Raw genomic sequence first — 27,519 nt, 5'->3', positions numbered from 1 at the left:
TTTAGCTCAAACATCTGATGATGAAGAATTCTTAAAACGAATGTGTATTTATTAAACTGGATTTTATTTGAAATTATTCACGTAAGAAATTTTATGTGCTAACAACCAAACATTACAAAAAAAGATAGGAAACCAGAAGAGCTTTATACACCTAAAAAAAAAAAGAACAGTAAAGAAATCTACTAACATACTGGCCATATTTTTTTGACACCTGGAAGGTACAATACTGGATTTTTCATCGTACTTTTTTATTATAGTTGAGTAGTATAATCCTGGTCAGTAGTTGAGAGTTGAACTTTTTCCCCCTTTTGAAAAGAGCAAGATTTTCTCCATGTAAACATTTCCCATCCTCACACACAAGTTTACATGGAAAAACGTTTGCCATCTCACATATGACTCACAGCAGTTTACGCAATTGTCATGGCCAGGAAAGGGTGCTGCTGGAATCACAGGAAGGGCAACTATGTGGTCACCTGTTTCGCATGTTCATCCTTGCAAAATGTAGTAAATACATGTATGTGAATATATAGCATGTGAGCTAGCCTTTAATGTTTCACCACAGCAAGCTGAAGTTTACATAAAGTCCTTATAGTTACGGGATGGTACATTCTTTTTCAAGAAATGAAGAAAGGATAAGTAATGTTTTGAAATCTGAAATGCACATACAAGCTTGATATCAATTACAATTAAAATATCTATCTGTTGAAAATATTTGACACTGGGAAGGCTATCATTTCCATAGGCACTTTCACAGAAACCACTGCCCTGAGTAAATTTAAATCTCTTTTCAATAAAACATTTAGAGTACAATTTTTGCAGCCTAAGCAATGACCCCAATTGATATAAGCATATGCTCATGACATCTTCTTTGGAGGTTAATTTAAGACATTAATAATAAAAAAATGGGTACCCATTTTAAGACATTTGACTTTTTAAGAAATTAAGCATGGTAAAAATATCAAAACAAAGAAAACAATTATGAAAGTTGTACTGAGACATTGAAAAGAACACATTTCCCTTAGGTATCCTTACAGGTATTTTCAGGTTTAGTCTTAATTTCTTCAGTCGTATTTTTTCCCCTAAGAAAATATAGAAGGATTTATCAGTTATTTTTTAAATAATCTACTAAAGTGTAGACGGGAACGGGAGGCTATAATCCAGCAGCCACTTCTACTTGGCAGGTTCTATCGAAAGGAGTGAGATTTTTTACAAAGTCACAATGGCTTGGATCAAAAGTTCCTGCGAGAAGAACTCCGTTCATGAAGAGAGGACAAAAATAGATCAGCATCTGAAAAGATAAATCTGCCATCGCATTAACCTTGGGGCCTTTCACATAGTGGTTTTCCCAATATGGGTAGCTCTTCCAAGTGTGTCGTTACCCCTTCTTCTTCATCAGGCTAGTTGGACATGGAGTGAAGATCCCACAATAGTGGTTTCCCCATGATTTGTACATGAAGCAAAACATGCATGCATGTCCTGGCCATACAGGCATATCTATACAATGGTAATGGTGAAGCATCCCTTATTTGCATTAGGTTCCTGAATAAGTATTTTGATGAACACACCCATTCTGGTATACAGGAAGGTGAAAGTTTGAAAAAGCCAATTATTCCAATGGAAGAAGCAGAAGTAGTTTCTTTGGCTATAGGGCAGCCCACATAAAAAGAGGAGGGGGAATCTAGCTACCAAGCAACTCAAGTATTTTAAAGTGCTTGATTTATAAAAATAGAAGAAAAAGGTTTTGTTTTTCTCCCATGACATACACCCCTAAGCAAAAAAAAAAAGGCAGTTTGGATTTCTATACAAGCACTCCTTCCATCATCATCTTTTTCTCCAGATTCAAAAGCTATCTTTTATAAAATTCATTAAGCTTAGAAATCACTGTAGCAGGATATTCTGAAGCTCTGATCCAGGTGGAAAGTCCTGTAAATAACATACTAAGGACTGGATGAGTTTCCTTTCTCCCTGCAATGTGCAGGAATCTGTTCTCACTCAAAGATCTCTTTGAAAGGATCATAGTTAACTGCAGGTTGCAACTTTTCAATAGTTGCACATGCACTAAAATGTCCCAATTTAATTGGTGTACATAACATATGTATGCAAATTCTGTTGCATTGTATGTCAAAGAAACTTGCTGCTTCAAAATTCTACTGAAATGGCACCTTTAAGATATGAAGGGTTGTACCAATGGTATTTTCTCCACTGATGGAAGGCACTTAGGAGGCTTCCATCAGTGGCATGGGGAGGGAGGCAATCACCATATATTTTTCCTCCCCCATTCCTTCCAATTGTGGAAGGACGCAATTGATTTAACTTGAAATATTTCACACTCACCTATTTACAAAACGGGCTCACATGTAATCCTCAATTGTTTTAAAAGCTTCATAATTATAAAGCAATTTTAAAGAGCACTTGCATGTCCACTTTGAAAGATATGTATACATTATTTGCATATTCTTGTAAATAAATGTCACCTATCAGTTTTAAAAATATTTCTATATGTATTAATTTGTTTGGATACAGAAGCACTGAATATCATGAGAGATGTCATTCAATTTGCAACTAGGATCATCCAGTTTTGATATTAAAATATGTTTTAAAAATACCTCGAGTTGCTTGCTTATTCTCAGCCATGAATTAACGTTTAAAAATCCACACAAAATATACTATCAATAATGAAGATACATTTTCAAATGAAACTGCATCCCTGTAAGAGAGGTATGCATGCACACATTGCTGTACTTCCTGATCTGAAGGAAACCATGTATGTTTTAACAGCAGCAGTAGGAACATGAGAATGTATGTATATGTAGCTCCCTCCATCAGTACTACAATGGTAGTAGCTGCCATTGAGAAATGCTTCTTCCAGTATTGTTGTTAATGGCACGTGGGCTTGCTCAAAGCTGGCAAACTCTTACATGCTGTCAATTTGCTGGTGTCTTCTCTAATAGACCATATGTAATTTTTATACAGACAGGATGGAGTCTATGAAGATTCCTTATACTTTCTCCCACCACAAAGAATATGGAAATGCTGACCCCCATAAAGAAACTTTAGTCACACATTTAGGAGTTAGAATGCACAGAAAGAGCTTCACTGCAGGTACCCCTGTGCATTTCAATTCACATAGCAGCTCTCTGTACATATTCTCACTGCACTCATGAGGCAGTGCACTTAATATTTTAAGCGAACAAGTAAGAATTGTTCCATCAGCGCAAGAGCAGGGGAAGACCCGTTGCATTAGCGGGCTTTGTTATGCTGGCTCCCACTAGCACAAATATATAGCTGAATTCACATCTTTATAAGTCACAAAAACTGGGACTTCTAAAATTTCGTTGATTCTAGTGGCAACTATATAAATAAAAGAGGAAATGGCTCCTCATTACTTAGATAACGGTCAAGACCTTTAGGTACCCATGTCCTTTCACAAAAAAAAGCTCAACCATCTCATCAGGCAGTACTGTCAACACTTTCAATATATGAAGAGAGTTGAAGAGTTGGGACAATCTGAGCAGATAACTCACTGAGGTATGAGACATTGTATTTCTCTTAAGTCCAGGGAAATGTTAACACCTAACATTTTCTCTTCTCCCCAAGGAACATAAATAATTATTAGCTCTTATTACTTCAACCCACTGCATCATTTTCTCCCTCCAAAACTTTTAATTTCAAAGCATCTGAAGCAATCTTAGCTCCACGTCTTAAAAACATGTAAGCCTATTGTTGACAGAGCATAGGTAGTCAATATGATACCCTCCAAATGTGGATTACAACTTCCACCAGCCCAACCACCATGGCCAGTTGCCAGGAATGATGGGCAATGTAGTCCAAAATATCTGAAGAGTACTACCCCTCTTATATAGAACAAGGTAAGTGTTTTAAGAAGATAATGCTTGAGATATTTGTGGATGTTCTTTATATCTGAGAAGGACAGAGTGTTTCAAAATGGAGCCTTCCCTTTGAAAGTCCACTTGTACAGAAGTTCTCTTCACATGGACTCCTTTTATAGCAAGAGGCCCAAAAACTATTTCCCTTAAAAAGAAAAAAAAATCCATTCAGTTTTGGCAAGGAAAACATGCTGACAAAAAACACACCTGCTAAAAACGTTAAAATATTTCCAGTAAAATATTGTTATTTAAAAGTAGCACAGGAACGGCATTATATTTTGAAGTTGTTTGTATGTCAGTTACAGCAGCTTTTCCAATCCTCTTGGTGATATCCTTTTACTTCAGCATGACTTTCAAGCAGCCTGGCTTTATTTCTGTGAACCTGTGAATCAGGATAATATTGTAAGCAACCGTTTAAGGTTTGATTCAAACTGCAAGGGGTAGAAAAACAGACATTAGCACTGATCCACAAATGCTTGCATATGAATCCGCACAGTGGTATGAGAGACAAATTCTACAGCACTTCTCATGCTCGTTTGTGCAAGGGCTTGTGCAGGTGGAAAGATTTTTTAAATCTCTCATACAATGCTCTAACGCTACACAGCATTACATGGGCTTTTCGTGAGCAGAAGACACTTTCACCATATAGAAGGGCAACTTTGGAATTAAACCATCTTTTTGGCCAGGTGAAAGAAACTTAAGAAATAATAAGCCTAATAAATAGGTATAGCCTCAAATAAGCTTGCTCTCTGTGCCCAAAGATGATCTGGAGCTTGTTAACTGAGAAACAGCCTCCACCGTCATGTCATATAACAAACCACTGATGGGAATTTAAAAATCAGATTGGGACACAGCATGTAGAAGAGAGGTTCACTGTTCACAGAAGAAAAAAATCCCATTGGCATTGCCCAAGCCCCTGTGCATACCTAATGTTACTCCCTGACCACTAAATAAAACAGCTTTTCTTTCAGACTTTTAGACTCTGCAGACCTGGCAATAAGCCTGCCTGAGGAGCTTAGCCCAGGGTGTCTACTACTCTTTCTAGTGAAATAACCACCAGTTTTTAATTGGTTGAATGCAGATTGCAAGTTGTCAGTAACAGTACATTCAGCTCACCTGAACTTGTGGCTTGTGAGGTATTTCATAACTGCTGGTTTGATGCGAGCAACTCCTCCCTGGCTATGGTTTCCCTTTCCTGTGATCACGTAGAGATATGGCTTACCACCAGCCAGGTTGCATTCTGTTACACAAGAATAAGAATGGTCACAATATTCTCTCTTTATGAATTCTGCATTCAACAGATTAAAAAAAATTCTTTTAGAATATATCTAAAATCTTTCAACGTGGTATATTTTGAAATACAAAGTAGCCTTAGACTACAGGTCCGTCTAGCCAAGTACTGTCTCCTGTGATTGGTAGCAGCTTACTGGTATCTGTATCAGTACTGCTACTCAAGAATTTTTTAACTAGATGCCAGGAATCTAACCTTAGTAGTGTTATGTGGGAACCAGGCAGAGGGCCTTCTCAGTGGTGGCGCCCGCCCTGTGGAACGCCCTCCTATCAGATGTCAAGGAAATAAACAACTATCTGACTTTTAGAAGACATCTGAAGGCAACCCTGTTTAGGGAAATTTTATGTTTGATGTTTTATTGTGTTTTTAATATTCTGTTGGGAGCCGCCCTGAGGGGCTGGGGAAACCCAGCCAGATGGGCGGGGTATGTATGTACAAATAAATAAATAGTAATAATATTAATTATTATCATTAATTAATCATGAATAATTATCATTAATTATTATTCTTACATGCAAATTATATGTTCTGTCCATGAAGGCTAGCCCATCCACTGACATGGAAAGTGACACAACCATTTTAATACAGTGGCACCTCAGTTTTCGAACGTAATCCGTTCCGAAAGACCATTCGACTTCCAAAACATTTGAAAACCAAAGCCGCAAAAGGCGGTCTGTGAATTCAATAGAGAAAAGTGGAAAAAAACTCAGTGGAAGCCGTTCGACTTCCGAGGCACATTTGAAAATGGAAGCATTTATTTCCAGGTTTTTGGCATTCGAAAACCGAAACGTTCGACTTCCGAGACGTTCGAAAACTGAGGTACCACTGTACATCATTTTTTGCCCACATACACAAGTCCAGTGTGATCTCTATAAGCAAAGAATTGTTCTTGTACCTTCTGTTTTCTCCTGCAATACTCTACCCAGGTGAGCCAAAGCTTCATCCACATGAAGACCATGTAGGTCCAAAAGGTTTTCAGGAAGCTTCAAGGCATTCACTTTCTCAAAGATTTGCATGGCAGCATCGCGGTTGGCTTCTTTCATCTTCTCCTCGTGAAGGCGACCCTTTATGCAAACATACATGTACTGTAAACATCACGAGGAGCAACCTAAGTGCAGCACTGGATATCAGGATTCAAAACAGAACTATAGGCAGGGAGTTGTAATGTCTCAGAATAGCGACATGTGCATTTAGACTTAACTTGTCAAAGTAGGTCAAGTAAGGCCTGATCAGGTGGGTTTCAGGAAGATGTAAGTCACAATGTGACTGTGTGAAATGAGCAGAGATCATGAAGGTAGGAAGAAAAAGAGAGAGGAAGTCAACTTTGTGCTCTCTGACTGCGTACATATTTACAAGTGGTAGAAAACAACTCAGTCTGCCTTGGCATGCTAAGAGAATCACCTGAAGGTTTCAGTATGGCGATTATGGTTTAAAACACTATCCCACCTGTACACAATACATGCTGGGGTCCAAAAAACTATGCAAGTAGCTCCATGGCTATTTTGAAATGCAGGGGACATTCAATAGTAATTTGTGATATGGCGTGGGAGCCTGTTACTCAATAAGCAAAAAGTCAGAGTTTCTATTGAGTGTAATGTAGCACTCTGAATTCCAGCCATTGTTAGTGGATAAGCTCTTCCATTGTTGTCTTATATTCTAATCCAGCAGCATTTTGAAAGCTATGAGTTGCTTGTTTCTGAATTAAAATGCCATGTCCACATATTTCCAATTTATTTCAAAATAAATGTTTCTGACCTTTATTGGGGGGGGGGGGTATTTCTGCACACAGTCTACTAGTTCTGCTACTGGAGATTCAAAAAGAGCATTGACACTTGCTTATGCGATGGTTATCTGTGCAAACACCAAAAACTTATGTGATTATGAATGGCAAACATTTCCAGTAAAACAATATAGCCTACCCTTTGAACATAAAATGCTGCTACAGACTTCATTCCCATGCGATACGCCTCCCCAGCTTTTCTCAGGCACTCTTGCTTGTGCTGTTGGTGAAGAAAAGCTTCGGCCCTGAAATCATCATATCCTGGATATTCAAAGTCTTGAAACACCTTTGCACCAAGAATGTCTTCTGGTTCCTTGCACTTTCTGGCCTATAATTCATAAGAGTTACACTTAGAACATGGTTCAAGGCTTATTAAAGTAAGACACCTCCACCAAAGACATTTTCTATCTGCTCAGTTCAAAACAAAAAGCAATCATATATACTCCTACTGAAACGTGACTTTTATTTACTATTTATAAAGTCCTTTCCCTAAAATGTTAAAAATGCCGAGGACCCATATTTCACTATAACAGCATCTTATTTAATCGTATTTGCAAAAAATGTACAAAATGGTCATTACCTTTCTCTCTCGTGTCTTTAAAGCACTGCAAGAAGAGAGTATGGCACCCTGGGCAGTTTCTCTGGCTACAACTGTCTTTACTGGATCTGACTCTAGAACGTTGTTCAGAAACTGGACGGTTTGCTCCAAAGAATAACTGAGATAAAAAAGAAGCAGCAGCCAGTGAATGATTCAAGACATATCACAGAACAGCAGAACTTTGTTAATTAACAAGAAAGGAAAAAGCAAGACACGCGTGCACACACAAGAAAGTGAGAGAAGCTTGCATTCTAAAACCTGATCTTTAATTTCTCAAATCAAATTCTAGCACCAGGCAAGTCTCCCTGGGGAAAGAATTCCAGAGCGAGAACATCACAACAAAGAAGGTTCTGTCTCTGGTCACTACTGGCCTTATCTCAGGCAACAAGAAGATCTGGAGAAAAGCACTGCAAGGGTCGTCTTGAACAGACTTGCACAGCAGAAAGCAGTTCAACAGGTATTCAGATCCAAGCCATTTAGTTCTTTGAATTTAGCAGCTGTTGTGACAAAATGACTCTTATTCTACTGTTAAGCATCATATAAACAAGCAAGAGCTCACTTGTGGTCCTTGAAGATTTCCATTAAGACGTTTGGGTTAATAGCTGGGAATAGCTCCAGGAGTTGCTTCTCTTTCAGTTTGGCAGCACAGTCTTTTCTAGCCATGAAAGGAAAGCGTTTCTAATCCAGAAAACAAGTTTACATTATGATTATATTATTTTAAAAGGCTTTGTAGAAAAATGGATCTAATAAAGAAAAAAGATTTCAAAGCTACACAGTTTTCCACATTTTGGAGTGGGTGACAAACCAATTTTTTCCTCTTCTCTCCTGTGTGTTCCCAAATCTGCTCCCCTGGGTAGAGACAACCTCCAGAGCAAATCACGGGGCAGGTTGAGGGGCAATGCAGAGGAAGAAGTTGTTCTACTTCTTCTCCCACAACATTGGATACCACCCTTTGTTATTGATTCCAGATTATTTAGGGCTGGCAATACTGTTTATAGGGAGACGTTTTCTAGCTTCAGCCACTTGAAATTTAAATCATAAAAGGCTGCTTGCAAAAGTATATTGAAGAGACAGTTTGGTTTGGGATATAAAGTAGCACAACATGGTAGCTATAAACTGAAGTTAATAAATTAGGGTAAGTCAAGATGATTCATAGGGGATACCACTAAAAATCTCTGTTTCTAATTTAAATCTTAGCACCAATGTATATATTAACAGTCAAATTACCACTATGCCACACTTTTGGTCTTCAGGAGTACACAAAACAGGAAAAAAATGCATTAGAAGCAAAACCTTGCACATGGTGCTAAATGTGTCATTACAACTACATCCATTATTTTTATACTGTTGCCTATGTGGGGGGAGGGGGCAATTTTCATCATGACCAGGGTGCAGTGAGGAAAGATTTAACTCTTCCCTTCTGGCTTGGGATTCTAATAGAAATTTCTCCCAAATTTTATTCACCTCAGAAAACAAGCTCCCATTGGTGCCAATTAATTCATTTATGCCCATCTCATTTTGAGAGTCAAATTAGAAGTAAAGGCAGATTTCTGGCTCTGGCTAAATCACATTTCAGCCCCACCCTACTCTATGTTTTAGCTTCACAAGCACAACAGAACCACATAGTTGTTGTACAGCACCACTTTCTATTTAATCCTCCCCTATCATCTTAATACATAAACATCACTGGTGGAATGTTATCCTGGAGCAAGATGGCAGGGCCACCCTTACAGATTTTATGTGCTAGAAAACAGTCACTTGCCACCCTGACCTAAACTAATAACCAGCTTGCAGTGCAAGTGAAACTTTGTGAGTGTTTGCAAAGCAGTTACTGTTATAGCATAAGGCAGTGGAGTGGGTGGGCCAAGTCTGAGAACTGGAACAAGAGAATGAGAGGTCCAGCATGCTGGGAGCCTAGTGGCCGATTTTATGCCCTGCTGCGTGCTTCAGCTCACAATGAGGGTGAAATATAGGAAACGCATAGTGCTAAGGGGCAACGTATGTGTAATCGTACCAGGTCCTCTTTTTCTTGTAAGGCAATTTCTTCAGACATTATCTCCCGGAGTGACACCTTCTGAGTCTGGACATTCCAGTGATCCATGAAAGGAAAAAACTCTGAAGCAGCTGAGTTTTCAGGTAGCGTATCTGTAGGTAGTCTTTCGTTCTTCTGTACTTGACAGTTTGTATGCGGAGAGAGAAGGCTGTCCAGCTCATCTAGACAGAATTGCTCAAACAGCATGGGATCTACAGAAGCAACAAAGCCGGAAGGTGATGAATTATTTTAAAGATAATCCAAATACATGTATTTTTATGCATTCTGAAAGGTGTCACTTATATTAAGGGACTGCATAAATAAAAACAGACTGTTAAAAACTTTTATTTTACTGTGTTTTTCTAACTGCGAAACATGTATATTGATGGCACATTAGTATTTACTCTCTGCCTTACTTCATGTTGTGCCTGTGCACCTGCAAAAGCATGGCTGCTTTCACACTCCTCTGCTGGCTCCACCTCCTTTTGGGGAACTTAATTTCAAAAGCAGTGGCCTGAAGCACAGATCTGAGGGTCTGAAAAGTGGATCACACATAGGTAATTCCACACCTCTGGCCTCTCAGTTGCAAAGCTTCATTATTTGCTCGGTCCCTTTGTGTCCACATGCTGTTCTTTACAGCATTTTTACTACATACATGTTGTTTCTTTTCACAAATAGGTAGTGCTCTTTAAAAAAAAAGCAACAACTAAATATATACACAGATAATTGTGCATCCCTATTTCAAATAAAATTTGCTGCACATATAGAAGGACAAGAAATAAATAAACCCTAATCTGAGTGTAGATGAGATAGACCGGGGGTGTGTGTGTGTGTGTGTGTGTAAGAATAATATTGTCCAAGCTAGGGCTGTGCAAAGTCAAAAACAACACTCTGCTAGGTCCTGAAACCCAATGGGTAGCTTGAGACAAGTTGCTATCAGGCAGCTCAACCTACCTCCTAAGGTGGTTTTAAGATAAAATGGGATTGCCCATATGACACAAATGTGCTGCTATATTTATTTTACATAGAATAACTTTGAAGACTGAATAACTTTGCCATTCCTGCTATATTTGTTACTATGTGATGATCAGAATCTGGATGCACATCTAAAAGGGCACCCACTCTAAATAATGGAAGGCCCAGAGTGGTCAATTAGAACAACATAAGCTTACCTTCTTCAAGAAGCTTATGCAACTCCTCTTCTCTCCTCTGTCGCTTCTAAATTAAAACATTTTAAGTTCAATTAATCATATTATTAAGTTTTAATGAATCTCCAAATAGTTTTCATTTTATTTTAAAAAGGATTAATAAAATTTGTTTGGGCAACTGTACTCAGTTTACAACAGGTTTAGGTCGTATGCAAGCAAAAACTGGAAACTGAATTTCAATTTTAGAGAAACAAGGTGAGCAAGGTAGAACAAGTGTCTCAGTGATAAATGATTAATCCTACTAGATATTATATAATATTAATTAATTAAATAATAATAATAATAATAATAATAATAATAATAATAATATATTATTATTATTATTATTATTATTATTATTATTATTATTATTATTTATACCCCACCCATCTGGCTGGGTTTCCCCAGCCACTCTGGGCGGCTCATAATAATTCAGCCTCTCATAACCAGCATGCTTAGCTTTAGTTAATGCAGGAAGGGGTTAATACCATAAAGCAAACTGTTTTGCCAGACTTGACTAGGTTACAACCCCTCTCCTGGAGTGACAAAGGGTCAGCATATTCTCTCTGTTCACTCTTCTCCACCATGTGAATCAGACCATAGAAGATGTCTGGGCTTATCACTTCAAGCCCAGAACGTTTGTTTAGAAACATTTTTACCATGTTTTTAAACTAAGTTTTTCTGCCTATGTTATCTTGTGGCTGCATGAAAAGCACATGAATCAGACCTTTGACATATTTGTAAGTAAATCATTTTTTTATAACTTACATGTGTGGTCTTTTCTATGCTAAAGGGGAGAAAGTGGAAGCTTTGGATGCGACTTAAAAGGGGAATTTTTTTTTTTTTTTATAAGAATTTATTGACCTTTTTCTTATAACAACATATACCCACACCCACACCTACAATTAAACAAATACAAAACAAATACACTGATAAAACAAATACAAACAGTGTCAAGTTTTCTTGTTGCATCTTTTCTTTAAGAAGAAAATTTCTATTTCCATATCTTGACCATTGACTTCCCCTGCCCTTTCTCCTTCGAGTTCATATCCCTAATCTATTTTATAACCATTTCTCCTGAAATTCAAATTCAATTATATAGTTACACACAATTATATATTCAACATTTAACTAACAATGCATCATCGTAGTAATATCTCATCATAATTCTTCTTCTATTAGAATCTTCACCAATCATTTATATCGTATCTATCTCTTCTATCCTTTAAACTGCTGCTAATAACATAGTAACTCAAAATATCTCCTTTCATATTCAAACAAAAAATAAAACAGAAAGATTGTTGACAGTATTCACCCTCCGATTTCAAAGTTCCATGACAGGCTACTTCAAATTTTACTTAGTGTTTCACCCCACACCCCCTCTGTCCATTATTCTTCTCCTGGTGGCATCAACACTGAATTTCCCTGTGACTTCCCTCTCCAAGCGTCCACAGATCCAGGCACAGTCCAAAACTCTCCTTGCCACGAGCTCCAGGATGTCCATCTCGTCGTCTCTCAGCTTCTCCGGTTCTTTGTAGCATTCCTTTTCTTCTTGTAAAAACCATAATTCTCTGTCCCTGGCCCCCGAGCTCACACCTCGGGGACTGGATATAACAAATCTTACCGTCGCCTTGGGACTGCCACCCCCAAAAGGCGAGTTTCTTCTCCGAAGTAGCTCACTCATTTCTCTCCATCTTCCCAGACACCCTCTCAGTTCTTTGGCAAGACTTTCTTCCAAAGTATTAAAAGTTTTAAAAGCCTCCTCTGTGGGCAATTGGTTCTCTTTCAGACCCCCACACAAGACTTTGACTTTCCTGTACAGCAGTTCCACCTTCAAAGCAGTGAGCCTCTGTTCGTCCGTTAGTCCAGAGTTCAGTACCAGTTCAAGGACGAAGCCCAGCATACTGGCAGAGGGGGAGGAAGTGGGTATCAAATTTCTACTCCTGCCTCTCTGTTCATCGCCATTTTCCTAAACTGGAGCGCAGATACCGCAACTTTAAATGGAGATATTTTCCACTAATTTACTTCCCAAGAAAAAAGTTTGCCAGTCTCATGTATCAATTTTAAGCACATTGTAGCAGTCCTGTAGCAGCAGTTGCTCAAATTGGTTAGCTTCTTTAACTCGAAGGGAAGAAGGCAGGCTGCCTTTCCCCTTCCCCCCGGATCGTTCCAAAAGCTCGATTTCTGGTCAAATTAGTTACTCACGACCACCGGGTTCCTTTGGCTCCATTCTTCAAAGGTAGAACTAAGACGCTCACCGCGGGCTTTGTCGCCGCATTTGCATCCCGGTTGGGGCATATCCCCGTAAGCCCGGCTCCGTTGTCCCTTCACCCCCGCTCCCCCTTTACAGGGGGGGCAAGGGAAGGGTTCGGAGCCTCCGTGGGCGCAGCCGGGGAGCCCAGGGTGCGGGACGCTCTTCCCGCACCCCAACCGGAGCCCCGCTTTGCGGTTGCGGGGCTCCTAACCCCCGGGATGGATCGGGCGCCTCGCAGCCGAAGCAGCCCCGACCACCCGCTATGGCGTCGCCAGCCGGAAGTCTAAAAGGGGAATATTTTAAAGGTCTAACAGCCTGCATTCCCATGCTTTACTTTGCTGCATGTTTTGCTGGGGCTCTCTTATTGGAGAGTGTTTGCTCCACATCTGGATCTAAGGATCCATGGAAATTATTTTTATTAACCAAAACCAATCATAACTGACTGTATTCTCTTTAGGAACACCCCTCTCGCCATAAAAATAGAAACTATGTGTTTTAGCCACCCTAGCAAATTTACAGCCCAATATTTACTCCAACTGTGGGAACAATTAAATATTTACTTACTCTGTAGTCCCTTTCACTGCAGTTGTGATGTTGTGAAGGTATCCTTTAACTACAGTATATCTGTACCAACTGTCCCTCAACTTGCCGTCATATTTTTGAACCTATCCTGTGATATGCATTTTTATTATAGGTCATCCAAGACATGGCATAATTTCATCTAAAACCTTTCTCCCAACTCTCATCCCAGCAAACATAAACTACACATATCTTCTGCTTCTTGAGCAGTAATACCTGTATATGCTTTTTAGACCAGATCTTTACAGTTACTATAGTGCACTGATGGCCAAACTTGGCCCTCCAGCTGTTTTGGGACCACAATTCACATCATCCCTGACCACTGGTCCTGTTAGCTAGGAATGATGGGATTTGTAGTCCCAAAACAGCTGGAGGGCCGAGTTTGCCTATGCCTGGATTAAACTGAGATGTTAGCCTAACAATATTCTTGTTCTTCATCTCCAATTAAGCTTGATTTAATATTCTAAGGCTGCCATCATATGTACACTTACTAAAATTAAAGGAACAGCAGTTCTGAGTTGACAAATGACTTTGCAAAACTGATTTTGAATATCTTGTGTAAAATGCCATCACTTTTTTGTTTTTGTTTGGCCATCACTGCTATAGTGGTTCCTCTTTAAAAAGTTAGTTGGTTCAAAATTTTGACTATGTTTAAGAACTTTTATTTGGAGTATATGTGACCTCAGTGTAATCATGCCACTTATTTACATGCATTATAAATTATGGGAAATATTTTATCAGGTGTCAGCTAATAAATAAATACCAGTGCATTTTAATGCAAGCATAAGATACCATAGAGTTGTCTTTAGAAAGAAACTGACTTACTGTAATAGATGCTTTCCATTTTTCATGAATTTCTCTGGCTAAATTCAGATCAATATGAACCACATAATCTTCAGTAGTTAGCGACCCTTATTGAATAAAAAAAAACCAGAGGTTAAAGCACTGTACAAATTAAATGTAGCTCAGTCAAGCTTATTCTTAATCAAGTATCTTTGGTTTTTTGTAAGATAAAGCATCAGTTCCTGAAATAATTCAGAGAATCCATCTCAAAATATAACACCACTTTGAAACCTAGCTTAATTTATAAACCACAATTCTACTGTGGAATAGGAAAAAAATAACTCAAAGCAGTATTAAAAAAAAAAAATCAGTTTGACCAGGTCCAAATTTCACTGAGGAGGACCCAAAGTGAGAATATGGAGATGATGAAGCTAATCAGACAGACAGACTTTAGCCCAGCGATAGGGACCTTGTGGCCCCCCCAGATGCTGCCAGAGTACGCCTTTCCATTATTTCTGACAACTGGTCATGCTGGCTGGGACTAATGAAAACTGGTGTATTGTCTACAATGACTGACTTTCTAGGATTCTCTCTCAACCCAGGGTCTTTCCTAGGCCTACCTAGGACCTTCTGGACTCAAGGCAGAGCTCAATGCTCACACACTGAGCTACGACCCATCACTTGTCTAGAAACTGGACTTAACAGGGGCACCTTAAATCTTTACCCTATTGGCATTCCCAAATGTAGACTTTTAATTAGCTTTATGTAAGTGAATGCCTGCCATTCACTCATATGGTGGAAAACAGAGCAATGCACTCGGAAGGTATTGGAAAATGAGTAAAAACTGCTGACCACTACCGAGTCTGACCACCACCAAGATATGGGTGAGTCTTTTTTTCTAATATCTATCAACCACTATAGCTTCAAATAACCACTACTTTTGGGTTTTTTTAACTCCTTCTACAATGGGTTAACTATATAATCTTGTGAGTTCCTAGCATCTTTTTAAAAAAATCATGGTTTTATTACCTGAATCAACACCAACGGGTCCAAATATTTCACTTAATTGAATGGCTAGTTCAGGAGGTAAGACCAGTTCTAGGGAATTTATATTCACAGATTTTGATACAGGTGTGGAGTTCACTAACATGCTTTTATCTTGATTGGGTATTTTGTTTTCTTCATTTTTTGCTGCAATTAGAAACATTGGTTTACAATTCATTTTTTTATCCACCTCAAATTTCCTGTCCTTGCTTGTAGAGCCCTCTGTAAGTATTAGAGATGGGAGCTCTTCTGTAATTGAACACTCTGAATGTTTCTCTGAAGATCTGTTGTCTATTTCCACATCAAAAGTGGGTTTCAAAGTGTTAGGGCCGCCATTAAAATCATCAGCTATAGTCACAGGAACACTTAAGTCCACTTCAGTATGCAACACCTTGTTCGGCTGCTCATTTTCTGATAGCATAACAGAGTTGATCTCTTTTGTATGTGTGGTATCTAAAAGTGGTTTCTCATTTCCTGATTCTTCTACATGAGTTCTTGGAGCAGATGGCATTAAATGTTTGTTTTCTGCTGGGGAAGCAATTGAAAAGTTGTGTTCATCTTTAATGATGGAAGCTTCATCACCTCCATCATCAACGGAGAGATTTGCTATTTCTGAATCCTGACTAATTCTAGAAGTCACAGTTCCTTGAGCGGTTTCCTCAGAATCTGCAAGTCGTTCTCTATGACCAGCATTTTCATTAGAGTCAAGAGACTTGCCAGGAGGCTGAATCTGTGCTTCCTGCAAGGGTCCAACCTCATCATCTCTGCACAACTTCTCAGCAGAATCTAACAAGATCCCTGTAGCCCAATCAATGTCCCTGTTACATCTTTCATACAAGTCCTTCAGTGCATCAAATGAAACGGACTCAAAGAGTTTACACAAAATATTCAGATTCTCAGACACATCAATGTTGACAAGTTCACTTTCTTCCACATAAGTGCTTTTCTCATAAGTTACTTTATAGGGTATTTTTTCTGAAGCAGTATGAACACCTTTTGGTATGAATCCATCCAGTCTGCCATTTAATACTTTGGTATCTTCCGAAACAATAATTTTCCTTTCAAGCCTCCACAGGAGAGCAAAATCTTGGGGCTCCGTCTGTGAATACTTATTGGCCTCTGTCATGATGCATTCATCAGGTTTCTCTTCCAGCAAATTAGACAAACACAATTCTTCCTCTGGTTTACTGAGGGCCAAATTGTTGGTAAACGTTAGAGCTAATTTATGATGCTTGCGTGCCCTTTTGTTCTGCACGGACTTTTTCTCACTAAGAGTTTCAGAACCAGAGCTTTCAGGTGCCAGAAGACTTTCCTTCTTTGATGAGACAAGTAGCTCTCCAACACCTGCAGATGTTGTAGGAAGTACCGTTACTGTATTCAGAGTACTTTCATTAATATTGCATTGACTACTTATAATCTCTTCTGATTCACCAGTGTTTCTCTTTGGTATTCTTTTCATTTTGTGCTGTCTTTGCTCTAAAGAGTTTTGGAAAGGCCAGTCTCCTACAATCAGCAGTTGTGATGCATCTTCTTCTGTATCATCAACAGACATACAGGCAGAGGGCTGTTTAATTTCTTCCTGTTTACTCTGAGAAAGTGGCAGCTCTTCATGAATATTAACTGGATTTACCTTTTCATCTTCATCTAGAATTGCTAATGCATCAAAATTGGCCATGCTTAGACCTTTATCCTCTTTGCCATTCTTTATAGTCAGTTTTTCTGACCTTCTAGCTCTTTTCACTCTCTGCCCCATAGTTTGTTCTATTGGCCAGTCTCCCACAAAATTTACTGTCTCTGGCCCTACCGGGTTATCACAACTTGAATCTGCCTTATTCATGTTTTTTCTCAGTTTTAACTCTGCTTCTGTTAGTACTTCAGCATATTGATTTGCTTCAACTTCAGCTATTATGTCCTTGTTACTGTACTTCTGAATATTTTCACTGAAATTTGAGATTTCACTTTCCTCAGATTTTACCAAGTCCATCTTAATTATTTCCATTTCAAGAGTAGAATCAATTTTGTCTGTCCTTGATGATGCATTGAGATCTATGTCTTCTGGAGAGATAATACATTTAGAAGTACAGTCTTGAACCCAATGCTCCGGTTCTCTTTTATTCAGGAGAGTCTGATTTTCCACTGTGACTTTCTGTGACTGTGACTTATCTTCCATACTTTGTTCTATGCATTTCAAAGGTGAAGAAAAATGTTCCTTGTTTTTCCCATAAGGAGGCAGATCTTCCTTCCTGTAAATCAAACAATGGATTTTTAAAATGAATCTTTAAAGAAAAAATGCACACCTTAATCATCTTTACTTCTGCTAAAGCATATGTCATAACGTCTTCTAATATACATTGAAGTATTTATATACCTATTCCTAGAAAGATAGAAGGGCCAAGATTAAAAAAAAAAAAGAACTGCTATTGAGTCAATCCCTTCTCTTGGATGTAACTGGGATTATTAAAATGATAACTGGATGCTGAAGGGAAGGAGTCAAAGAAAGTGGAGGCTGTTAATCTTATGGAGATATATAAAACCTGAAGTTCCATGCTACTTCTGAAACTCATATAGTTCTACTGTTCATGAAAGCTCCTCCAACAGTTTAAACAAAGGAAGACAATATACAGAAATGCCTAAGTGGGCCTACTCCCACAACTGAAATAAATAGGGAGTTCCATGCAGATGACACCAGAGCTCCTGTACCTGAAATCAACTGCAACTGGAAAGATTTTTCTGACCACTCACTAAATACTTCCAATAGTTAGTGAAGCATTGTGTTGTTGTTTTTTGTGGGGATTTTTGCTTGTGTCCCTCTTCTTTAAATTGGGTTTTATAAACAAGAATGTTATACAAATAATTATACCAAGTTTTCTCATGTCATTTGTATATCACAAAAATGGCATAATAAAAAGCATTGTGATGTTCACACCATTATAAGCATAGTTTTTTTCTTATTAAATTACACAGTTTTCAGTTATTAAGTGTCTTTACAGCAGTGATTTTCAACCAATGTGCCGTGGTGCCCTGAGGTGCCTTGAATGGTAGTCAGGGGTGCCACGGGCAACACTGGCCTCTGTCCCTCTTTCTTTCCCTCCCTCTTCCGATGCCCTCTTGTGTCTCTGCCTCCCAGAGGCCCGCGTAGCTGTTTATTGCAGTAGCCCTGGCTATAAGCTCTGTGGGCAAATGGTGCCTCTGGCAGGCACCTCTCTTTGGGGTGGGGAGGGGCCAGCTCAGCAGTTGCTCCCCGGAGAATTCCCAAAGAGAGGGAAGAGCAGAGGAGGCTGGGCGAACACTCCACAAAGGGGGGTGTTTGAAAAGGGGTGAGAGGCTGCCAGCTCTGCAGGCAAAGGGTGACATAATTGGGCTCCTAAGCCCCACAGGGGTGCTGCAGAAAGAATGTCATGGGACAAAAAAGGTTTAAAACGTCCGCTTTACAGCACACACCACAGAAGAATGGCCACATGAGGTTTTCATAAAGTGTAATTATTCAGCACATTCTGTGATATAAGTTCTTAGTTAGACTTCACAGACGTTTGCTTTCACACTTAACAGATATAGATAGAATCATAGAGTTGGAAGGGAACATGAGGATCATCTAGTCCAACCCCCTGCAATATAGGGATATGCAGCTTCCCCACACGGGGATTGAACCTGCAACCTTGGCATTATCAGCATCATTACCGAACCAAGTGAGCTGGCTTGAAGTTTTGTATTTCAATACTTTCAATACTTTAATTTTAATTTTGATACTTTAATTTTACCCTTCTCCCTTTTTGTGGTGAAGAACTTCATCACAGGTAGCACTTTTCAATTCATCTGGGATTGAAGAATTCAAAATTGAATTAACTGTCAGGCAATGTTCATATCGTTCCAACATTCTTTTGATCGTTTCTTTTGATACGCCATGAATATTTCGCCTAAACATTAAAAAGAACAGAATATCTGAGAATGAATATCATTGTAAAAGGCATATTCCAACTTTTGTTGAAAACATTTGAGGCAACTATTAAACATTTAACTCAAGTTGTTTTCCGTGGTGTTACAATTTAAGGAGCAGGTACTGAGAATTTCCACAACAGTTGATGGTGCATAAACAAGCAAATAAAGGTTTGTGCAACATGAAAACCTACACTGCCATATCACGTTGTCAAAGTAATAAATAAAAAAAAGTAGTAAACAGGTAGAGTTCCAAACTGGTTAAAAGAGATCTTGGCACCCTTTACTTTCAATTTCTACTTGACTATTTAGCAACAGCTTGCTAAACGTGGAAAAACCCACTGCTACAAATCATGACATTTTAAACCACTTTTCTTATAGCTTCAGAAATAATTAATGGCCAGAAAGAGTAGATTTTTGGGGGTATTTTTTTTGCCAATGCAGACTTTAACTTTTATTAGCGATGGACCAGAGAAAGAAACAATAATCAAAATCTAAAAATTATAAAGGAAAAAGGAGAAACAAAATACAGTTATTAGGTACTACTTTGCTTGCCACTTATATATGGAAGACTATCTGTTGTCACAACATCCCACCTCCCTATCCTTAACCAATGAAGATAATGGGGTTGAATGATAGTATCTAATCTTACAACTCTGCCAAAGTTGTAAAGGCTCAAGTAAATGGGAAAAAGAAGAAATAAAAGTAGATATAAGGGCATGCAGATAGAACAAGGAACAATACAATACAAATGCTGTAACAGGGAGGCTGAGAAGCAAACGGGGGGGGGGGGATCTCCCAGGGAGGGGGGAAATGGAAATGGGGGTAAATAGGATGTAAGATGTATGTTTTTGTCTATATCAATGTAATTTTTATGTATTTTTTTTTACTCTGTAAGACGTGAAATTAAATAAATAAATAAATAAGATAGTATCTAATCTTGAGGCTCTTTAAAAGAATCTCTGTAGCTGACAGCCACAGAATATTTTTGAAGCAACTGAAGCTTTATAAGAACTAAAGGTACAATTCACAGATGAATTAGTCCAAGTAATCACACAGGTTCTCTTGGGAGAAAAGAGAACAATTCATAGTATTGCAGCAATCCCTATAATTTGCATTTGCATTTTGGGGTTCAATAAAAGCTGGTCTCACTCCTACTAGCTCATTTATCTGAGGATATTGTTATTTCTTTTCAAATATTCTATAACAGAATCATGAGGGGTTTTTTTACCTTTCCAGTTCTTTTGGTTTAAACTTCCACCAGGTATCCGGTTCACGAAATATAACCTTATATTTGTGTTCCTGAGCCTGAATAAAAGTGTAAAAACACTTGAGATACATCCCTCAGCAGATTAAGAATACAGTTAAAACCGAACCAAGTCATACCATAGCTGTCAACCCTCCCTGCTGTTTCCCAATGCTATAATAAGGGAATTTCCCACAAAAAAAAGAAAAAGGTTGACAGCTATGTTCAGAACACATCTCACCCACCATCATTGCTGGTCACAAAGAACAAGATCTTCATCAAAACTGTATGACACAAGCACTCATAATAAATGTCTCGTGCTTAAATAAAAGATCTAAGACTATAGATTTTATATCTCAACCTGTCAATTGCTTTCAGAACTTAACAAGCTGTAATCCTAAACACATTTACTTGGGAGTAAGCCCTATTAAACTCAGTGGACTTACTTCTGTGTAAACATGCAGCTCTTCCAAATGATTAATATCTGGGCTCCATTAAATGTTGCTTGCTCCTGCAATTGTACCCAGGCAGACTGAAAGTATGTCTTGAGCTCATGTTCTGCTTCTCCATCCTCACTGCACTGAGTGTGCAAGCATTAGGCCAACTCAATCTCCCCACCCCCAATTCATCTCAACAGCCTATAGAGAGCATGCGCTCATATACCTCTATGCGGTCTACAAATATGCAGAGAAAATGTTAATGGGCTTTTAGTCCAACAATAATAACTTATGGAATACTAACCAATGCAACATAAGGTTTCATTTCCCAAGCCTGTGTGTTTGTGTTGTCTATTATTATTGGAGTGGTGCCTTTTTCAAATGCTTCTTTGGCTGAAAAACATACCAGTATTATTTTTTTAATGTATTAATAAAACCAGCATTCTTATGTTAACTCAGTTAAAAGAAAATTATAGAAAGCACTGCATAACCATGACAAACCACTGTAGAAACACTCAAAATAATCAAAGTTGTCATATGCACTAAAATATATGAACCTACATTCAACTATTTAATATACAATACTAGCAATATGGCCAGAAGTTTGACCAAAGTTTGTAATCATGGTGACATCAGGTGATTGACAGGTTAGCTGCCTTGTCAACCTGTCAAAACAGTCCATGTTATGAACGAGAGCTCAGGACCTAGGTCTCTGTCCTATTCAACCCAGTTAGTTGTTGTTTAATGTGTGCTTGTAGGCAAGCACCAATCCTGGCACAAGAACTTCATTAAGTCTTCTCTATTTATAGACTCCAATATTCTTAATCAACAATTGTTCGACTTCATCTAGCACATACCACGTTTCCGGTTCCACTCATGCGCGTCTGCTAAGCAATCAGCATTAAATTGGTACTGTCCATTTTTTTGGTAAAAATAATCATCCGTACTAAGAATGACACCACCAGGGTTATCCTCAAGCAAAGCCCTGCGAAAAACAATAAAAAATGCTAAATCAATCATCTCCCCTCCCTTCCCCACTCTCCATTTCTCTTTAATTGTGCACACACAATTTTGAGCCTCAGCTGGAAGAGGGACACTGTGTAGTAATGTGGATAAGCCATTCTAAATCAGGGCTTTTGCTATCTATGTGGAACACATTTTAACTTTAAAAAGTACCATAGCTACATCTTAGGGAAAGTTTCAAACATTATTTCTGTCTTCCCAATATATATATATAAAAAACAAGAGTACACAGCACCATTCTCGGGCTGTCACAAAGCAACACAATGATGATAGCAACTTTCGGTGTCAAAGCACATGATCAGGAATCTACTACTCTATATAAAAACCATGCAAACCAGGAAATCAGCTTTTAAATGTATGCTTCTTCACACTCTATCCAGAGCAATCCTCTCTCACTTCCTAAAGTTGACCATGGATTAATATTTAACTGACACAAAACAGTGGCCTCCCTCATAGATAAAAAGATAGTGAGGGTTTGGAAATTATGGTAATGAGGGGATCTGGTTTGTGTCTGTGTATACACATAATGCAGTCACAGTTAACGCACACGCACAAGTGTGAGAAATGATGCATTTTTTGAAAAAAATCGTATGAATACTCTACCTTGCCAAATGTGATTTGCCTGATCCAGGAACCCCTCTAAGAAGAACAAGCACATGACCTGCGAGAGGAATCTTTCTCCTCATCATGTGACAAACAGGAAGCTGGTGTACTTGAGAAATGTCCGTTTTTGGCAGAGAGGATTTGCTGTCCCAAGACTGTGAAGTTGTTTGAGAAGAATATATTTTCCCAAGACTCCTAGAGTTTGAAGCAGGCCTCCACTTCCCAGGGCTGAAAGCAACTGGAGTTACGAAGCTATGGCTTGCATTTTGAGGATAAAAGACAGGAGCCATTAGGTTCCAGGTACACTCCTGAGGCTCTTTCTGAAGCACAGAAAATTGTGAATTCCACATCTGCTGAGACTGGTCAACATTTGTAAAAGGTGTCAGTTTGAAAGCGGATTCTGCACATAGGTCAGGAACAGAAGTATTATAATAATTATTACACACAGTCACTGTGTTTCCCTGTTTTTCAGTCTTGTGTGAACAAGAACTAGAATTGTCCAACACAGTGTTTTGAAATTCAGCTATCCCCTGGCAGTGTTGAGCAGACATGTCATTTAGGGTTGTAAGGTCCAAAACAACTTCTGGAACTGCACCACTGTCAAGTACAACTTCAGGTAAATAACAGTTCTCTGGGATTTGTGCAAAAATATCCACATCATTTGTTTGAATGTCTGATTTTCCATAAACTACTTCAGAGGGTTTGTCACAATCTGGATTTAAAGGCGTGGAGGTTTCTAATTTTTCACTGTCTGTTTCCTTTTTCTGCAAAGAAAGCACAGTATTGTAACCGAAACAGGACTCTGCACATCCAGATAACTCTTTAACTTGATCAGAGCTACCGTAGTCCAAAGCCAAAGACAGATTGCCTGAGATATGGTCATTTTTTGAATCCTTCTTTTCACTATTTAGATTATATTTCTCAAAAGGATGGCACTGCAAGAAAACCAGTTCTTCAGATGATGAAGACTTTTCTGATTCTTCACTAGATTTCACATTTTTTATTGCAGCAGAACTTTGGCCCTCTATTTCATTAGTAACACAGCTTGTCTGATTTTCACCAACCAATGATGCAGATATGGAATCAAAACCTGAGACATGTGATGAAGATGTTATTCCCTTAGCAGCTGTAGACAATTCTAGCAGATAATCCATAGTGTCTTCAACTATGAAATGAAGAAAAAGCACAGTCACTGGAAGCAATATGAAACTCATTCTAAACTACAGAAAATATAAAGATCATTGTACAAATAGACATTGAATTTAAGATTTATTTCAAGGTTACCTGGTTCTTCAGACATCCTGAAAGTTCCCAGTTGCAGTGCCAACAACATGGATCAATATAGTCAGGCAGCTGCCAAAGGCCCTAGGGCTCAGAAAAGCCATCACTGATCCCACTGCCATCAGAACTGTAGCATGGTACTGCTACCAACATTCAGTTATGAGCCATTATGTTAGATTCCCCAAGATGTAATGCCTGATGTCAGGCTGTGTAACGTAAGTGGTGCCAGTACGAGGTAAGCAAATCTGCAGGAGAAATGGCCAAAGAGCAATGCCCTGAGCTAATTTGGGTAACAATTAGGAAGTAGTTTGTGAACTTGTGCATTGATTATTAACAAGTGGCTGTTGTGACAAAATGTTCTAATATGGAGTGTTCCTGCTGTTCAGGGTTCCAGTCAATCAGCCATGCCTTTTCCCTTGATACCCCATGTTATCACCTCTCTCTCCTTATCACTGCGTTAAACACAAATGCTGACAATATTAACAGAATTTGATTTACCTCTGAAATCACATTCAGATAGCACCATGTAAATGACAGTAGGATCTAAGTCAGAAAACATTTCTGAAAGATTGCTGAAGAGTTCTTCTTTATCAATCCCATGTGGTGTTTGTAACATTGTTAGATCTACCGGGGGCGGTACCAAGTCGGCAGATGCAGCAGGCGTCGCTTCTGAGTTTATGCTCTTTCTTGATGGGCTCACACCAAGATTTTTCTTTTTCTTTGGCATTTTTTTCTCCAAAATATATTTTCCCTCGGATTTTCTTTCGTCTACATAACACTGATTATGTCATGAGCAAGGCAGTGTCATTTGTACGCAGCACATATTCAGTTCAGAAACAATAAACCTAGAATGGATACAAGTATTTTCAAACATGCAATTGAGTCAACTTTTTCCAAACGCTTTGGTGTACACTAAAGATGTGACATTCTTTCTTTAATTTTTTTTTAAACTCTAAAGTCTAGTTTTAAACTGTAAGTGAAAAACATTTTATTGGCAAAGGCTGCTAACGCTCTTCATCCTATATATCAAGTTGTCAAGAGTCATAATAAACACAATCTTCATAATAAACAAAATTAAAGAACATTTCAGACTCTAGAGTAGTGCCTAAATGTTACATTGTATGGCAGATGTTTTAAATTCAGGTCTTAGTAAGCATTCACAAAACTGCAAACTTCTCAGGATTATCCATAATATCAATGCTGTGACAACACATACTATACTAGTATAGCAAAACTATACTACAGCACACATTAATTAGTACAGGGTACACAGAAAACAAGAGTGCTTTAGGAACACAAATATTGTGACAGTCAAGCATAACAGTTTTAACGGTGCAAATATTTACTCACTTTCAGGAGCATACCTTTAAATTTGATAAAGATAAAATTAGCTGGTCCTCTGTTTCCACATTTCATCAGTTTTGGATAAATTGCCAAAACAAAGTTAACACCAGGAAGCTACATCAGGCCACACTTCTGTTTGAAACTCCTGTATCATCCAGTCTGGAGTTTGCTCCTTTTGTTCATGAAGGTTCATTAACCTGCAACAAGAAAAAATCAGGAAGGCTCAGAATTCAGATGCAATTAAATTCAGAGCATACTGGTATATACAGAAGTTGGTTTTTATTTAATTTTTTCCTTGCCAGGATGTGCTGTCACACACACCCTTCAATTCTTGGGAGTTTAGCTGCAGACAAATCAGTTTGCTTACCGGTATATTCAGCAGTGGAATGTAAACCATCTTCCTACCAATAACTATCTCATATTTATTGTTTTTATGCATTGCTCTTCTCTGATAGCTACACATAGGTCATATTTGTCCTAGACCAAACATTCTCATTCAAGAATATAACTTATTGCAATGGCATTCAGTCCTTCCATGGAGCTGAAACTGCTATTTCAGATGCTACATTTCCTCTGACATGTGGCATTTTGGAGGGACATGAGAACTGCAGCAGCTAGAACACTTATGTGATCTGGGCACTCAGATTACACAAGCAGCCAAATCATTTCTGGGCCCAATTAAAGGCTTTGAATGTTAAAACCCTGCATGGCTTGAAACCATGTTATTTGAAAGATCACCTACACATGCATAAGCCTGCCCAAGCATTAGAATGTGCATCAGAGGACTTGCTCTCCAATCCACCAGTCAGAACCAAGCAATTCCCTGGGACAGGGGTTCCTTAATAGTAGCTACACACATTTTGAACACCCTTTGCAGACAAATACACATAGCCTTATCATGGGTGGTATTGAATAACCCTGATGACACATTAATTTAACCCTGCAATGTGCTGCACCTGAAAAAGTGTGCCTGTGAATTGTGCTGCACCTGGAAAAAAATATTTACCTACTGATGATTTTTCTGTTTTTCATAACTGTATATTTTTATGAATTTTAGAATTTTGTAAACAACCTTGTGAGAGCCCTGAAAGACAGACTAAAACTTGTTAAATTAAATAATCAGTGAATCTAATTGTAGAGAGGTGTCTGCATAACAGATTATGATGACTCATGCATAAGCGCAGCAAATAAGAGTTCAGAGTTTTACCCTTTAGCCCACTTATACAGGTTTGTTTTAGCACCAACAGAACTCACTAAGTAATCGGTGTAAAACATTCTCACTCATTGCTGCTTTCCTAGCAGAAAAACCTATTATGAACTTTTCACCAAGCATGGTAGGTTAACAAAAGCACACAAGGTATCTGTGAACATAAACCTGGAAAATCTAACTTAAGATCATGTAATAGAATAACTATGTTTTCCACAGATCTGTATTTCCCTTACAGCAAATACATAAATGTTTAGCTGCTTTATAACTATGTTGTTGTTGTTGTTGTTCAGTCGTGTCCGACTCTTCGTGACCCCATAGACCAGAGCACGCCAGGCACCCCATCCTCCACTGCCTCCCAGTTTGGCCAAACTCATGCCAGTCGCTTCGAGAACTGTCCAACCATTAATCAAATGACTCTTGTTTTACGGCTTATTTGCTCAATAGATTATGGCTACCTCTCAGACATTTGGGGAAGAGGAACAGATTATTCAAAACTTAATTTTAAAAAGCAATGAGAAGGGAACTTTTGCACGTTTACATGAATAAGTGTTCAACTACCCCTCCTAAAAATTATTACTCAAGTTAGCATCAAGAGAAAAGAAGAAACTTTTTTAAAAGGCAAAACAATTTAAAGTAGGGCTCCTCTTCTCCATCTTTACAAGTCAGCTACATGAATCATCTGAGGACTTGAGAGTTTTAACTGCAACATGGTTATCTACCCAACCTGTCTGGCAACAAAATTAAAACATGGTCTCAAATGTGTCACATGTCTTTAAAAGGTCATTTGTTGCCTCCACATATTAATATCAGGAAACCACATCTTTTTTGGTTGGGGGTTGTTTTGCTTTTTGCTGAAACTCAGGATGAGCATGTACTTATTTTAAGCTGTTACAAACTGTGCACTTACAATTGCACTGATTAGTCATTAATTAATATGCTTTTAAATGTTGATAGTTTGTTTTAGGGTGATTTTTAAAATGTTATATAATGTTCATATAATAAAGTTA

General features: G+C 38.4%; 1 protein-coding gene across 3 annotated transcripts; it reads right to left on the bottom strand.

Moving 5' to 3' along the window:
* Positions 1 to 983: 983 nt before the first annotated feature.
* On the bottom strand, positions 984 to 25,571 carry N4BP2 (NEDD4 binding protein 2). 3 transcript variants are annotated; one of them, XM_033161233.1, is made up of 18 exons: positions 25,323 to 25,562; positions 24,457 to 24,803; positions 22,678 to 23,842; positions 21,909 to 22,036; positions 21,356 to 21,444; positions 20,600 to 20,676; positions 19,194 to 19,349; positions 15,887 to 17,678; positions 15,421 to 15,838; positions 14,434 to 14,519; positions 10,761 to 10,806; positions 9,571 to 9,800; positions 8,116 to 8,234; positions 7,539 to 7,674; positions 7,098 to 7,286; positions 6,074 to 6,242; positions 5,004 to 5,127; positions 984 to 4,269 (listed from the first exon to the last, which is right to left on the bottom strand). In XM_033161233.1, the coding sequence occupies exons 2-18, from the start codon at positions 24,683 to 24,685 to the stop codon at positions 4,224 to 4,226; spliced, it is 5,199 nt and encodes a 1,732-aa protein (XP_033017124.1). In that variant the 5' UTR covers positions 24,686 to 24,803; positions 25,323 to 25,562; the 3' UTR covers positions 984 to 4,223. The 3 variants fall into 3 exon arrangements, with proteins under 3 accessions (XP_033017124.1, XP_033017123.1, XP_033017125.1); XM_033161232.1 differs by having other exon boundaries at positions 15,421 to 17,678; positions 25,323 to 25,561; XM_033161234.1 differs by lacking the exons at positions 984 to 4,269; positions 5,004 to 5,127; positions 6,074 to 6,242 and adding an exon at positions 6,264 to 6,444 and having other exon boundaries at positions 15,421 to 17,678; positions 25,323 to 25,571.
* Positions 25,572 to 27,519: the final 1,948 nt, after the last annotated feature.

This window comes from Lacerta agilis, chromosome 9 (genome assembly GCF_009819535.1).
Source record: "Lacerta agilis isolate rLacAgi1 chromosome 9, rLacAgi1.pri, whole genome shotgun sequence".
NCBI classification, from domain to species: Eukaryota; Metazoa; Chordata; class Lepidosauria; order Squamata; family Lacertidae; genus Lacerta; species Lacerta agilis.
The sequence above is the reverse complement of the archived record's forward strand: the minus strand, read 5'-3'. Positions and strand labels throughout refer to the sequence as shown.